This window comes from Nanorana parkeri, unplaced genomic scaffold (assembly GCF_000935625.1).
Source record: "Nanorana parkeri isolate BGI_ZX_2015 unplaced genomic scaffold, ASM93562v1 scaffold831, whole genome shotgun sequence".
NCBI lineage: Eukaryota > Metazoa > Chordata > Amphibia > Anura > Dicroglossidae > Nanorana > Nanorana parkeri.
Genome location: NW_017307099.1, coordinates 64,643 through 80,813, shown reverse-complemented (window position 1 = coordinate 80,813; position 16,171 = coordinate 64,643). Strand labels below are relative to the sequence as shown.

Here is a 16,171-nt window from a genome sequence, read left to right as displayed (position 1 = left end):
TACACAAGGAGGAGCTAAGATATCATGGGAGGTGAAGAGCCTCTGTGACAGCAGGAAGTACAACGTACATCTACAGCAGTTCATCTCTCTGTTCGTGCAAATGGACATACCTCCCAAGATGAGAAAGAAAAAGCAGAAAGTATGGAGGCAAAGGACACATCCCTACCAAGACCCCATTTTGCAGACCATAAATAATTAATATGCAAAAAAGTAAATTTTTCTTCCACAAAATATTAAAAAGTACTTTTTTTTAATAGAGGTTTGTATATCAGACCAAAAAGAGGTGCAGTTGAGGAGGAAAGGGGGATTTGGTTCCAAACGAGGGACATTTGGAAGCTATGCACATCGTTATTATAACTAATAATATTTTTAACCTTATTTAGGTTTATTGAGGTAATGAATGGAAGTAGCATAGAGACATTCAGATTTTCTTCCAAACACGGCATAATACATAAAATCAGACAAGCAATACAAAAAGTAACAGAAAGGAAATGTTATACAATTTTGAAGAAGCTGCAAAACTTTCCATTGACACAGTGGCGGACCTAAGGATCAAGGGGCCCTGGTGCAAGATTTTTTCTAGGGCCCCGGGTCTCACTGAATCCCCAAACCATAACCCCCCCCCAGGCGGTCTCTGCACCACAGGAGCTTACACTCTAATGCCCCTGCATAATCACACAATTTTTTACACAATTATATAGCTCTGACATATACCATAGTGCTGTACAGAGAACACTGAGCCAGTCACATCAGTCTCTGTACAGAGGAGCTTACATTCTAATGCTGAATGACACTGGCTGTAGAGGGACTGCAAATCCTGTATGGGAATGAATAGCTAGATTGCTATTGGCTATTTCAATTTGCTTATTGTTCTAGATTGCAAAGTAAGCCTTTCCGGGATAAGTAGTTCTGCTGTTGTCTGTTTTAGGCTATGGATGTCCTAAAGATAGGCAGGTTTCGGTGATTCTGGTGCTGCTGTGTGGTTGGTCATGAAGGTGATTCCATGTGCAGCAGAGAGGGTACAGGCAGCTCTGTCCCCACCACATTAGTAGTGGAGCTTAGGCCAGGTTTACACCGTTTTCCGGACCATATCTGGAACAAGGTTCATTGCAATTTGCCCCATTTATAGGGCCCTTTCACACCACATCCAGATCATCACCAGACCAGATTGTTTCAGGACCTAAAATGCATCCTAATGTATCCCTATGCTACTTCTGGCCTCTGTTCACACCAGCGCAGTCTGTTCCAGACCAGACCAGAAAAATACTGCATGCATCATTTTGTCTGATCTTGAATGCACTGGAACGCATGGAAACTCATCAAAAACATGCTAACGCAGTGGAACGCACCTGAAAGCCCATTTTAAACTAAAAAACTGCTCTGGATCGTGGAAAAATTGCTGAAAAACGCAATGCACTGCATTCCAGATCTGGTCCGGAACAATAAGACCTCAGAGATATGCAATGCCAAACTCAGAGGAACAAACTAATGCTAGATAATGTGATAACTTATATGAAGTATTATACCATCTATTCAGTAATTTTCTGAGATATCTCCCAATGGTTAGTGCCCTGATATCCTGTGTTAGGTTGGCTCATATCCTTTGCAGGGTCCTATGGAGCCACCCTGGTTTGTGTGCCAGTAAGCTGTGTGTGTCTTCACAAACACACAGACACAGTCAAGGTAGCCCCCCCTTTTTCCAAGCTAATAGATGGACAGCTGCTGAAGACTCCTCTTTCTCTTGTGATATTGACCTGGACAGGAAGTTCAGGGAAGCAGATATGAAAGAGTTGGAGGCAGCTGTTCAGAAACATTATGACAAAGTGCTTAGGCAAAAATGTAAACAGATATACATTGCTGCTGGTCTACATGTTTAGATATAAGTAATGAAAAATAACTAAATACTAGGGCTGGTAATTATTTAAATTTTCCTGTTCGATCAATCGAAATCTTTTTTAATCGATTAATTTTGATTAATTATAACGCACATACAGATCCAACTACATTGGCCTATACACATACAGCACAGCAATGAAGTAATAACATGAACTAGGATCACACTAATCCAGCACGTTATTAATCTCACGTGCCCCACTCAATATGGCCGCCGCTTGAGTGGGGCAACTCAGAATAATAACGTGCTGGATTAGTATGATCCTAGTTCATTTTATTACTTCATTGCTGTGCTGTATGTGTATAGGCCAATGCCAGGGATCCCAACCTGAAATAAGCAATTTCAGGGAGGTGTCCCTCTCATTTCAGGGAGGCGCCCTGTCACCCCCCCATCCGCGGAGGGGGGGTTAGGGGGGCTGGGAGAGAGCACCCACCTGAAATGATGGCAGATAGCACAGGAAACAATAGCTTCTTTGCTATCTGCAGATTTTTTTTTATTTTTTTTAGTATTCTGCCAGTTGCAGTCGTCAGAATTAAAAAAAACCCTGCATACGATTGCATAGCTAGATTTCTATTGGCTATTTCACTTTGCAATCGCCTATAGCAAATTAGCTATTGCACCCGCTCCCTGCTGCTTTCAATCACCCGAAGAGTCACTTGGGGAAGGGGGGAGGAGTCCGGTGACGTTGAGGTCCGTGACGTCACCGGATCTCCGACGGAAGACCCGGAAGCCGGCGGAGAGGTGAGTACGGATCAAAAGAACTTTGATCGATCAAAATAATTTTGATCGATCAAAAAAATTAACGATTAATCGAGGGATTAATCGTTAATTTCCGCAGCCCTACTAAATACATTATAAATAACTAGATCAGAAAGGGAACTTTTATACACCTTTTACATTTAAATTTAGCCATACACATTTATATTTCACGCATTCAGCCTCACTGGGCTGAATGAGAAAAATCACTTGATTCTCCTATGCACACTTAGCAGGAATCTCCCCTGCCAACTTTGTATTCAGACAGCTGCCACCCATGGCTGCCTGAACACCCAAACATTGATTGTATCTGGCACTGCCCCTCATCCATTCAGAATGCTGGATGGAGCAGCAGAGAAAATCTGGAGCAGCTGCGCATGGCAACCAATCAACTTCTCTATTTCATTTTCAAATCTTAACTAAACAAACTGAAGAGAGCAGCTGATTGGTTGACATGGGTAACTGCTCCAGATTTTCTCTGCTCCGCTTTTGATCTATGTTTTAACAGCATAGGGAAATAGCTTTGGCTATTTCAGGCTCTACGTGGCCCTGCCAGGGTGTGTGTGTGTTGTTTCTTTCTTTTCATTTTTATTAAAGTTGGAGTTCTTTACTTGCACAGTTTGTACCTCCTTTCCCTATTTCTCATCTCAAAGGTAGGGTGTAGTGGCTGCATATAAAGTAAATCCCCCCACTTCTGAACAGTAGCTGCCAACTTTTAGAGGGTAAGTTTAGATCAGTGTTAGGCCAGGGGCTGGAGCCCTGGTGCTCAACCTGCAGCGTATGGCCCTTTGGCACCTACTTTGCAGCCCTAAGGGACCAGCATGTGGACATGCTGATAGAAACATCATCTGCGTACTTACAGTATTTCTTGTCAGTGCCTCAAAAAGTACTGATGCCATTGAACTGAATGTGGGACAGGCAACTAGCAGGAAAGGTCAGCAGTGAATATCTTCCTACCTTAGTGAGGATAAGTGAGCGATTTAAAAAAAAAAAAAAACGATTCTGGGAGAGACAGCTTACTTAATGTTATATACTCCTTTAGGCTAGGTTCACACCTAATCACTAGGGTGTGTTGTGGAAAAACACTTGCATTAACACTGCATGTATTCTGTATAACACAGTATTAGCAGCACTGTGGTTTCTGTACTCGTACAGCTCATTTTAATGTTTTACCATCAATAGCTTGTAGTCCATCAAAAAGAATCTCAAATTGTAAATCTTCACAAGTAATGCATTGTACTGAAAATACTACATATATGCTTTAGTCAATTGACCTTGTCTTGCCATTTTCTCTAACGCAGGCAAACTGAGCTGTGCTAAATGTAGTTAAGAAGGGGGACAGGAAGTGTGGCAGAGAGAATTCCCTGTGGGAGCATTAAAATAGGAGCCAGGAGGAAGTTTTAATTCCACTGTACTTGGCGGCCGTGTAGTTACTTTAGGAGCACGGACCAATACCTGCAACTCATGGCTTCTTGTTGTATTACAGGTACATCATCTTCCTATGCATAGTAAGTCGTCATGCATTATTCCCTGCTGAATTCAGTGCCTTGGGCCTCTCAGGGAGTGGGGCTATTATCCCAACACTATTATTTATGAATCTATTGCTTACACTCCCCTCCCTAGACCTCTTCTTCTCTTGCTCTCTGCTCTTATTTCCTCTCTGCTTTTCCTTCTCACCTATACTCTTACCCTTCTCTTTAATCTACATGAATTCTTCAGTGATCTCCTCTAGATTGCTTATATGATCAAGTTTGGGTCGAACCATGGTACGACCCCATGCTTTTTGCTTACACACAAAGGTTGTTTTCTACAGTTACTGAAGCTACTATATGACCTTAATGTTTTCTTAGTCACAGTTGAGCTTGAATGTTGTAAACTTTATATCCAACTTTTATTTAACTTTTATCCAACATCACTTTTTGGTGGAACGACCCCGTTGCTGAACAACAGTGTTTTTGTTAATATCAAGCTTTTCATTGCAGGCCATAGAAGGCCAGTGATGCTGGATATGGAGAAGTGATTTCAAAGACCCCCATTGATAGACTGTGCAGGGATATGCCACGCGTACCAATCTTTTTGACCTGATATACCCAAGCGGAAGATGTTTGTGACTGATATAAATAGCCTGTTTTCATTGGAAGTTGGAAATTTAGCACACTTTTCACAAATGTCACTTAAAAACTTTATTAAGTCTAGTTATGTTTGTGCTAGGTGCTTGACACTTTCCATATAGAGACTGACTGAGAAGCAGAGAAATTGAGAATAACTAATCAAGCTGTTTGGGCGTATTTCATATGCCCAAACATTAAAAGGGTCAATCTCACTTTTACGGGACTGAGAATGTGCCAGGCCCCCTGCTTCTCTTAGGAGCCCAGGGTGACAACAAACAGCACCAGGATGGCAAGTGGGAAGAAAGTGAGGAACATCTGTGAGGAACATTGGGGAAATGTTCTCTGCAGAAAACACCTAGCTCAGCATTTGCAAGTTCAGCGCTGTCAAAATCCCAGCTGAAAAGCTGTTAAAACAGTCTGTGCTGGATTGCCTAAAGCAGAAAGCAGGGACACAGGGACAATATTAGGGGTCTAATAGACCCCTGATGCCTCCATAAAGAGTACCTGTCGCCTGCCCAGTGCTATCACGTAAGGGCTTGTTATCACATTTGTGATAACAAAAAAAGGTATTGGGGGGGGGGGAGTGTTAAAAACATTTAAAACGCACACACACAAAAAAGGTAAAAGTAACCCCACCACCCCGCACATACACATATGATCGCAAACACGTACATATAGTAAATTACAATTGCACAACACATATTGGGGTGAATTTATCAAAACTGGAGCAGACAGAATCTGGAGCAGCCGTCCATGGCAACCAATCAGTTTCTGATTTGAAAATGAAAGAGGGAAGCTGATTGGTTGCCACGCACAGCTGCTCCAGATTTTGTCTGCTCCAGTTTAATAAATTCCCCTCATTGTTTTTTGGCCTGCACACTGGAGTGGGAAAATTTTAGGGTTATTATTTACAGTTATCTCTTAACTGATGAGCTGGGCATTTAAATCATCGCCCATTGATGTATTTTGGGTACCATCATGTTTCAAAGACACACACATGATCACGTATTCATTATGCAAGTGTCAGCATGCATGGCTAGCTTTACTGTCCCTACTGAATTGTTTCACTTTGACATTATGAGGACATCAACATAAGATTTCAGGGATGGGGAGGAATTATGGAGATCCAACAACTGAAGTCTAGGATGTAAAGTATCTGGCAACATATCATTTACCAAACATCGGTTCTGGGTGGACTGAGCTTGTAGACAGACGTAAACTAATCATTAAATTGTCTTTTTCAAAGATTAATGACAACCTAAATTCTGGAAAAAATAATATTTTTTTATTCCATGTTTTATTTCATTTGTTAAATATTATCTCCATAAGAGATATTTGCTGATAAAATATAGACATCAGTTTCCACTTTCAGGCAAGTAACCATTCAACAGGAAAATAATTTAACAGTCTTGCGGTACAATTCAGCCATTTGTAGGTTCTGAAAACATTGGGGATGATTTGCTACTTGAATCAAGCATGTTCACTATGAAACGTGTCTGTTCACTTAGGTTGTTGAATAAGGTGAAGATCTGTTTTTCAAATCAATTCATGGGCAGGCAAACATCCTGTATTTTGTATTTTTTTTTTTATTTCCCTTTTACACATGATTGAGTATTCAAAGTGAGCAAAACATCCTCTTATTTATCAAATGAACATGCACTTTGCTAATTGAACTGCCTATACATCTTTAGTAAATCAACCCTATAGACTCAAAAAGATGTTTAGCAACTGGCAAGGCCTTCAACTGTCATGTACACCTGTACATGGACACCTGACCCAGCAATGTAGAGTTTAACCAAGTTTTAAGCTTCTGATAAATTCACTCCTGGTGTTCGTGTTCTTGGCCAGGTACAAGCCAACGAATTCTGTCTGTCTGCATGGTGGCATAGATTACAAAAGCCGTCACATAGAGAACAGAAAACACTAGAAGCCAGTCAATTCCTGTTTGGGGAGTGCAGGGCAATGGTCCTTCATAGTCTGCTTCTGTTACCGTGACATCAGGCTTTGCTTCAATTCCTGATTTAAAAGGAAACACAGCTCAGATTAGGCATAATATCCTGGTAACTATCAAACATTTTAATGCGAATTGTCCTAGTGTGCTCACACATGTGCATTCAACTGAGACTACTTGCGTGGAAATGCAGGCCTAAAGATGAAATATCTGAGTTTCATTACCTATGTGTCAGCTAGTTGCAAATATAACGTCAGATAAACTAGATGTGTTGAAATCCAGACTGACCTAAGGTAAAGCATTAGAGATAATAGACATTAATAAGGTTAACATTTTAGTGTATATTTTATATTCCAGCTACTTTGTGCTTTCTGGCTCAGCTCCATGCTCACTGAACAGGTGTGATAATGCTGATTGATTGACCAATGAGAAGAATGGATCCAGAAAAGTGACACAGGAAGCTGCATTGCTCAAACAGAAAATAAAGGCATCACTTGTCTGCATGTTCAGTGCAGCAGAGATTTGTTAAAAACTAAGAGTAGTTAACCTGAACTGCAAATGCTTTGGAAGGTAAAACAAACATAAAAGTATTTTAACTCTGTGTATTTAGCTGTATGTTCAGAGATCATTTTGACACGGTAAAAAGATCAGGAATAACTTTTTAAAAAGCAGCAAGTATACTTACCTTTTGTCTTGCAGTGCTCTGTGAACAAGGTAAAGTGTGTGTGTGTGTGTGTGTAATTAGGGATGCACCAAAATATTTGGGCCAAAATGCAGATAGTACGATAACGGCCAAAATGTGGGCGAAAATTCAGCGCATGCACTCGCTTAGCCTACTGTGACAGGTGAGCCAGGATGGAGAGTGGGTCACAATCGCTCAGCGATCAGAAGTGATCACTGAGTGTTTGTTTATAACTGAGGACCTAGTATGCTTACTATGTACCCAGTTATGAATGAACAGGAAGTGGTCTTCCTGCTCATTCATGATTGTGTCCTCAATCTCTTTTGATAGGGAAATATCAGGACTCTTTTTAGACCCCTGATACTTCCCCAAAGCCCCTAACAGTGAAGTAAAAAAATAAGTAACTATATTTTAAAAAATATTTAAAACATTTTTTAAAAAAAAGTCATTTTCAGTTTTGGCCTGACAACATTCTTATTTCCAGTTTCAAAATGTCATTTTGGTGTGTGTATATATACATTTGCGGAATCAGTAGTTGTATACCTGACTGGTTGAATATAAAAGCCTTGAAAGGCTCCAGTGTTCGTTCTGTGTGATTAAACCTCGCCATTGGTTTAGCACCTTGAAACAGCAGCATATTTGGAACAGCAACAGTACCAAACCTAGTGGACAGACTATAAAAAAATGCAGTTTAGAAGACAACTTGGATAAAAAAATGGATATAAAAACACAATAACCAGGAGCCGAATATAGTACACAATAATGCCCTTTGAACTTTTTAAACTTATTTTGCCTCATGAGATTGTGAATTAAAAAGTGTGTAAAGTATGTAAAGCCTAACATTGAACTTATCTTAATTTCTTTCTCTTGGTAAACAATTGAAAGTGTTGTAAAGAAAAAAAAACTTTGATCCTGCCAGTAATCCAGTGCACTCTGCAGTTACCAGCCCTGCTCAGTTCACTTCTATGAACTACAAAACCCCTATTATGTTAGATGAGGATGGGGTATTCGCTAGCTCTAACACACCTCCTGCCCTAGGGTGACAAAGCCGCTTCTGAATAGATACAGTACATGAGTGAGCGTTTCCACCCCAGGACAGGTGTATTACTGGCAAGATCACCAGGTGAAAATAAAGGGGGGAAAAAAGGCCTGAAATTAGCTACAGTCATGTGAACAAGAAAGTACGCCCTCTTTGAATCCTATGGTTTTAAGTATTAAGAACATAATCAAAATGATCTGCTCCTTGGCAGGTCCTGGTCCAGGGTAAACATGCGTATTCGAGTAGAAACGACCAAACAATTCCTTGGATCAAACCGGAATCGATGTCTCCCGCTCCCTGTGACTCGACCTCAGTACGTGCCCAGCCCTTTCCGACGCGTTTCGTCCTAATCCGAGGAATTGTTTGGTCGTTTCTACTCGAATCCGCTTGTTTATCCTGGATATTTTGTAAGTGTTTTTACCATTTTTTAATGAACTGAATTTTACATACTTCACTAATGGAGTGTTATTTCCCCATGAACGGCACTGACCAAAGGAATACGGGAAGGAGGTACATGAAGGACTATTCCACCTAAAGATTAGAAGATCGCTCTCCGCCTCTGCGTGCATAGATCATTTCCCCGCCCCAAGGGCCTATGTTTTCGGAAAATATATAATTGTTTGGGGTGTGAAGCTGTTGTCTAGTCAAAAATTCAGATTTTTTTCATGTGTGTGTGTGCACATATTAATAAATTGATCTGGACAGCAAGTGGTGAAAAAGAGCTAGACCCTCTGCCAAGTTTTCATAGCTGTATGGCTCTCTGTTGAAGTCACGCTACCTGCTGGTCACCATTGTCACGGAGACAGAACGTAAGGGAAAATTCCACATTTTAGGGTCATCATGAGAAAAGGGTTAAGGAAAATCTTCCAATGGGGACAAATGTATAAAAATAGGAATTACACTTACTTTGATAAGATTTTTTTCTCACACCTGTGAGAAAAAAATTGCATTTCCAAAACAGGAAGTGAAGGGAATGCTCCCCAGCACAGGGATAGGCAACCTTGGCAATCAAGCCAGGGTGAACCTCTAACGCCCATTATGCCTATACCTCTGAGAATAATGTCTGTGGCTGTCAGTCTTGCGATACCTTATTGGACTTGTAGTTCGGCAACAGCTAGAGTGCCAAGGTTGCCTACCCCAACAGTACTCGGGCAATAGGCGAGTGCAATAGCCAGCCTGCTATTGCAATTTGTAGTAGCCAATAACAGGCTGGCCACTGCCTACTGTGTTTACATTTAGACTGTGGAAGTGGAAAGAGACCTTAAAGAGAACCTGTCGCCTCCAATGTGCTATCACATCAGGGGCTTGTGAGCCCCTGATGTGATAGCAATGAAGTTAAAAAAAAAAAATTAAAAAAACCCCCAAAAAATAAATTTAAAGTCCCCCAACCCCACGAATACTAACGGAAACACAAGTCGGGTTCACCTATGTACGAAATCGACGATTGTGCTACACGTCAGGTATCGCTGCGTGCACCAGAGTTAGAGCAATAATTCTCAGTCCAATATTCTTGGCAAACTCTAAACTGATGATTATTGGTCGGAGTTTTTCAATTCACATTTTAAATCCATGAAACTAATTACAATGTCTAATATACAATTATAAAAAAAAAAAAAAATCTAAAAAGTGGGTAAAAAGTAATTTTTCGTTTTAGCCTGACAAATTCAAAAAATGTCCATCCAGTTTTATTCTGAAGTAAACTTTGTTTGTAACACTCCAATTTTGTATTTTATTTTGAATAAAAATTTTACTTTTCTTTGTTTAACCGATAAATGGGTTGATCAAAAAAATAAAATCGGCCAACTAATCGATCATGAAACTAATTGTTAGTTGCAGCCCTAATACACAATAACACTGCAAACTAATTTTTGTGCACTAGGCATTGTTAGGATCATCTTGATGCGCTATGCATGGCATAGCCATAAAGATGCACCATCATACTGGAGAACTGTTGTAATAAACTTAAAACATGTTTCATTCATACGCCGTACCTGCTGTGTTGAGAAGCATCCAGTGCCAAAAAATGCAACGTTGGGAATGCTCTAGGTAAAGCATTAAAATGAGGCGCCAAAGCAGCAGAAAAGAGGCACCATGGAGTGAAAAACAAGACCATGGTGCATTCACTGCTGTTGGGATTAAGCAACTCCATAAGGTCCTATAAAACACAAAATAAAATCAATGATCAAAATATAAATTCATATTTTGTGCGTATGCACAAATAAACCTTCACTTTCCCATAGGGGGCAGCCCACCCAGCCCTACATAGAATAGAAGCACCTGTTCACAAATGTATTGCATGCAACAATAAGTAATAATATTAGAATATATTTTGAAGATGCCCCATAGTTGCTTACATTCCTCTTAATTAAGAAGCTCTCTAATGCACACGTAAGAGCTGGAAGGCAAAGGGTGTTTACAGCATGAAATCGGACAGATTGTCAGACCTCAGGGGACTTCTTGGTCATTGACTTTTAGATACAGGGTCATCCTCTGATTAAGTAAAGCCCGATAAGGGAGAAAATATCAATCTTTTATACTGTAAGGAAGCCTGCTCATTTTTAATATAATAATGCATACTGCCGCCATAGCTACTACGGCTTAAAGAATGGTCATGGTTAAGATAGCACCCATGAGCTTGTTTTTACTTTCTGTTGTAGAACTGATCTGGGAAGATGAAAAGCCCTTTTGTGATTTGATTAAATGTAAAGAGACCTGGTCACCTGCTGATTCAGGGCAAAGCTGCAGTGTCTGTGTAAGGCCTCCCCAAGCCACTGGCGCTCACTTTACCAGCACTCCCAAGCACTTCATTCCCCATGTCATGTTACAATGCTCAGGCCCAGTGATTGGTTGCTTAACCAAAGCACTGTCACATGAGAGGAAGTCACATGCTCCTACATACCTGGAAGCTCTGGGTATTTTCGCAGGCTAAGGCAGTGAAAGGAGCACAAGCGAAGCGCTGGTAAAGTAAGTATCAATGGGTTGGGGAGGCCCTTTAGTACAAACAATGGATCTAAACCCAAGAGAGAAATTGTTTTTATATATTTCAGCTTACAAATCCTTAGTTGCTGTGGCTTTATTAGTTGACTTTTTTCCAGGCTTGTTTTACTATATGTTCACTTGCTGCTCATGACAGTAACACACTTCATGTCCAGTGAGTGAGACAATCCTCACTCACTGTACTGTATCTATGGAGGAGCAGTGAGTGATACTAGGCCACTCTCCTGATTGGACTACAAATATCCCCTCCCCAGCCTCATCTCCATACCAAGGTGTTCTGTAAGTCACAGAAGAGAACTGTGAATAACATTCATAACATGAATAAGACTGTTTATAGATTTAGAAAATGTAAATTCCGCCCTCCCCCAACACATGCACCTGGTATGCACAGGTATACATAAACGCTGATTGCACAACACATTTTAGGTATCCCCACGCAAGCCAGAGCAATCATTTTAAGGCCTCGTTCACAGCAGACACAGTGCATTCCGATCAGTCTGGATGTTGCAACACTTCTTAAAACTCAACCTTTGAAAAACAGAGCTCATGATATTTCCTCCCGCCCGTGCACCTTCCCCCAACTTTTTCCTTCAGATTGTTAACACAACTATCCAGCCCTCCCCCCATGCCAAGGTCTTAGGTGTCATCCTTGACTCAGACCTCACCTTTCTTCCCCACATCCAATCACTATCCAAATCCTGCCGCCTTCACCATCGTAACATCCCTTAAGACTCGTCTTCTCAGGGAAGCCTATCCCACCTCAACCTAACCACTGAACAATCACTTTCTCCAACAATCATCCCCGCACAGCTATTGATTGTAATGTCTTCCTTATATTGTAAAGCGCTGTCCAAACAATTGGCGCTATATAAATCCTGTATATGAATAATAATTCCAGCCGGAAAGCACTGCATCGCGGTCCGGTCCGCACAAAATAGTGCTTCCAGCATTTTCTTCAGGCCGGACCACAGGCATTGATGTGCCGATCGTATTGCGGCCGGAGGGCGTAGCTACGATGCCATTCACTTTAATGGACTACCATGCCCCCTCCTGCCCCACAACAAAGTGAGCCGGCCGCAATGTGATGCAGTGCGTTCCAGCCAGAATTGGGCCGGAGCACACTGTGTCTGGTGTGAACGAGGCCTGAGGCCATTATTTATGGTTGACTCTAAACCAGTGGTTCTCAACCTGTATAACCTCAGGACCCACATTTGTCCTTGGTCATTTAGTCGCGACCCAAGTCGCACTGCAATGGACTGCACGGCATTGCGGTACAGCGCATGCCAGTGCAGGCGATTGAACTGTGGGCGGGAGGTGCATTTGGGGTACCATTCAAATGAATGGCAATGCAGCATACCTCCCCACACCAGAGCGCGTAGATGTGATTGAGTGGTACAGTGCGTTACTCTGGTCCAGGCACCTCTACAGGACACATGAGGGAGCTGTAAGCAATGCCCGTATTGATTGAGCTCCCTCGTTACCATAGCCCCATCCTATCACACTTCAAGCTGACATTCGACCCTGGGCAGCATATTCTGAATGGCTGGCGTGAGAACTGACAGTACTGCGCTAGGGGGGAGGCTGAGAAGCCTCTCGCCTAGAAAAGTGGAAGGCACGTGGTGACCCACTGAACATGGGGTCGCGACCCACAAGTTGAGAACCAAGGCTCTAAACCAATGAGCTGTAGACTTTTTTTTTTTTTTAAAGAATTGTCTACTGACAATCGTGGGCATCAGTTTTTTACAATTTTATGGGCACACACAATTTTGAGACTTAATATGTTTGGTATTTATTGACTAGACAGTCTAATAATTTTTATCTAAAAGGATAATTTGAAGAATTTATCGTGTTTGTGTATACAAGAATTAATTTTAGTGATTTTTCTTTTACTAAAAAATATACATTTCCTAAACATTTGCGCAAGTCTATAAATTAAAGCTGAACTCCAAGAAAAAAATATTTTTGGACAATTGCTATTGAAAATAAATATTCTCTAATTATGGGTGTCCTGTGTGTGGATGTTCCTGTGTTAGGCAAAACTATATTTATTAAACACGGACAAGCTGCTATACTTCCAGCTCTGAAAACGTACAGTTTGAGTACAGTGATGACAATGGGCCGCTCGTTCTCCACCTCTTCCATTCACAAAAGATCTTGTATCCTTTTCATTGAAAAAAGGCATTCTGTGAAAGGACAAGGGGAGGAGCAGATGAATGCCACAATCTCCACCTCGTCAATTTACTAAATGCCTTCCTTTCATCCACGAGATGGCGTTTCTGTACTGAGGTTTCTGTGATGGATGAAAGTAGTCAATTTTATCTAACACAGCAGCATCCACACATGGGACAACCATGGACAGAGATGATCGAATCTTGAAAAATGTCACAAATGTCATATCAAACCACAGACATCATCAACATCTGATGAAGCTCCCCTGGTCTGGCCATTTGCAGGAAGTAGAAGTCACAATTTTATGTCTATGGGACATCCTTGGTGCAGCTCAATAACACTGAGGCTGATAAAATCACAGGCTCTATGATACTGAGCTCTCCTTCATACCCCCCAGAAAAGTGGTGCTAAACCTTTATCGAATTTCCACCAATCAGTCCAATGTAAAAGACACCAGGCAAGGAGCTAACAAACCAGCACTAGAACTTGTTAGATTGACTGGCTGTTTGGCTCAGAGAATTAGCCATACCTGTGAAGCATTGAGGACCTGCAAAGTAAAATTGTCCATTCCAGTGATATTGCGCTCCACGCAGTTTACTTTTAGAGGTTTATTTCCGTCTGTACTGTTCGAGTCATCTGTTTTTATCTGTTTTGTATTTGATGCATCTGATTCAGTATTTTGCATTTTTGTTTTCATTTGGGCATCTGAAGTGCTATCTGGACATTCATTGGTGCTGCACTCTCCTTCAGCTTTCTGGCTTTCAGCATCAGATGTTTCCATGACAACTTTGTTCTTCCAATCCTTTGGCACCATAGAAAACAGCACTGCTGGGTCCGTTTGAATGTCTGAACTCTGCATCGCATCTGCAATTTCAGCAGTCTTGTACTGAACTGTCTCTGAAACACCAATACTTTCACTGTTTATTGAACCGGCAATGGCATCTGCATTTTGCAAAACTCCTGTTTCATTTTCGTCTTCTGAATAACTATCTTCATTATAATTCTCTGAGTAAAAATTATGCACATATGTTACCTTTGTCATCAAACAACCACTATACTAAAATGATGTGATTGAATTCTTCAGTTAGTAATCTAATAATGTAGATCTGATTTTTAGATGTTATATTTCTCCAACCAGCTGCAATTTTCAACATTCATTATCATACACATAAGAACATTATAAATATTTACAATGCGATGCAAGCGAATGTGCAGTCACTTATTTCCGCAACATTCAGGTTTGTCGGGCAAAACATTCAGTTCTGGTTTTACTGATCTGACAAGATTTGGGTGGAATAGGCAGCGAATGTCTTTTTACATCCAGCCACCCCACAGGGATTACATCTCTCCGATTACTCCTCCTTCACAAGATGAAGGAAAAAAAATTACAGACATGATGTCACGTATGTGACATCTGTATCCATTCTGATCCAACTCAGCAGGGTATCCGTCTCTAGGATCTCCTGCTGAGACAGAACAGAGGGTGTCCTGCAATACCACAGTGCTGTCATGGGGTAAAAGGAGCCCGTCTGAAAATTCTCATCCAAACAGCGACTGCATCCGATCATATAAGCGGGCTGTTCGGGTATTCAGCAGCCATAAGTGGGGATTCCTCCATCCATGCTGTTTACCATGGATGGGGGGAACTGATGGATTTCCCTTGTTCAGTCCATAGGGTGAACAAGAGAAATTCAAAGTATGTATTGACAATTTAAATCAAAGTTCGGTCAGGCCACTTTCTGCATAAAGTGTACATGTTCTCCCTGTGCTTATATGGGTTTCTTCTGGGTACTCCAGTTTCCCTTCACACTCCAAAGACAAGCTGACAGCTTTAAGTGGGTATTGTCTAAATTGACCCTGTATGTGTGCATGTGGGATCAGGACCTTAGATTGTAAGCTCCTTGGGTCAGGGAGTGACCTGAATGAATAGTATGTGACCTGAATGAATAGTATGTAAAGCAATGCATAACTTGACAGCACTATTTCTAAATACCTATAATAAATTCAAACAAATGCTGAGCGGAAAAAAAAACCCAGTCCTGCTGTGGGAGAATGGCAATGCTACCTGCCAATGTATTTTCTGATGGATACCATTTAAAACCTCAATACTAGCTCATCTGACAAGAGGTACAGTGCTGCTCAGTATCGGCGTGGAATTACAATGCTCAGACTTGTATAGCAGGCAGAAGCTCCTTTTCTCTCCGCTATACAAGATCTGTGTATGAGAAGACACATTTCTGACTCTGCAGATCATGCTCACCTAGTGCCGCCGGGGTCAGGGATAGAGAAAACACTCCGAAGGTGATGACAGCCCGCAGATACAGGTGAGACACATCCATATTCCACACTACAGCACTCTATCCATACATCTCTGTCTTCTGCTTCCCGAACATCCATCACAAATGTCTTCCGGGTCCCCCAGGAGCAAGGCATCCGCCCCAACATTCTGAGGAGAACCGAAAAAATAGGACGTTGTCTTCAGGTGTAGCCATTTTGTTGAAGCCTGACGCCGGTGTTCTAAAAAAAGTACTTATAAAAAATATATAACATACATACACATATATATATATAT

General features: G+C 41.3%; 1 protein-coding gene across 1 annotated transcript; it reads right to left on the bottom strand.

Moving 5' to 3' along the window:
- Window positions 1-6,479: 6,479 nt before the first annotated feature.
- TXNDC15 (thioredoxin domain containing 15) lies at window positions 6,480-15,938 on the bottom strand. Its single transcript, XM_018565303.1, has 5 exons — window positions 15,860-15,938; window positions 14,129-14,604; window positions 10,425-10,588; window positions 7,938-8,068; window positions 6,480-6,777 (listed from the first exon to the last, which is right to left on the bottom strand). The coding sequence occupies exons 1-5, from the start codon at window positions 15,936-15,938 to the stop codon at window positions 6,581-6,583; spliced, it is 1,047 nt and encodes a 348-aa protein (XP_018420805.1). The 3' UTR covers window positions 6,480-6,580.
- Window positions 15,939-16,171: the final 233 nt, after the last annotated feature.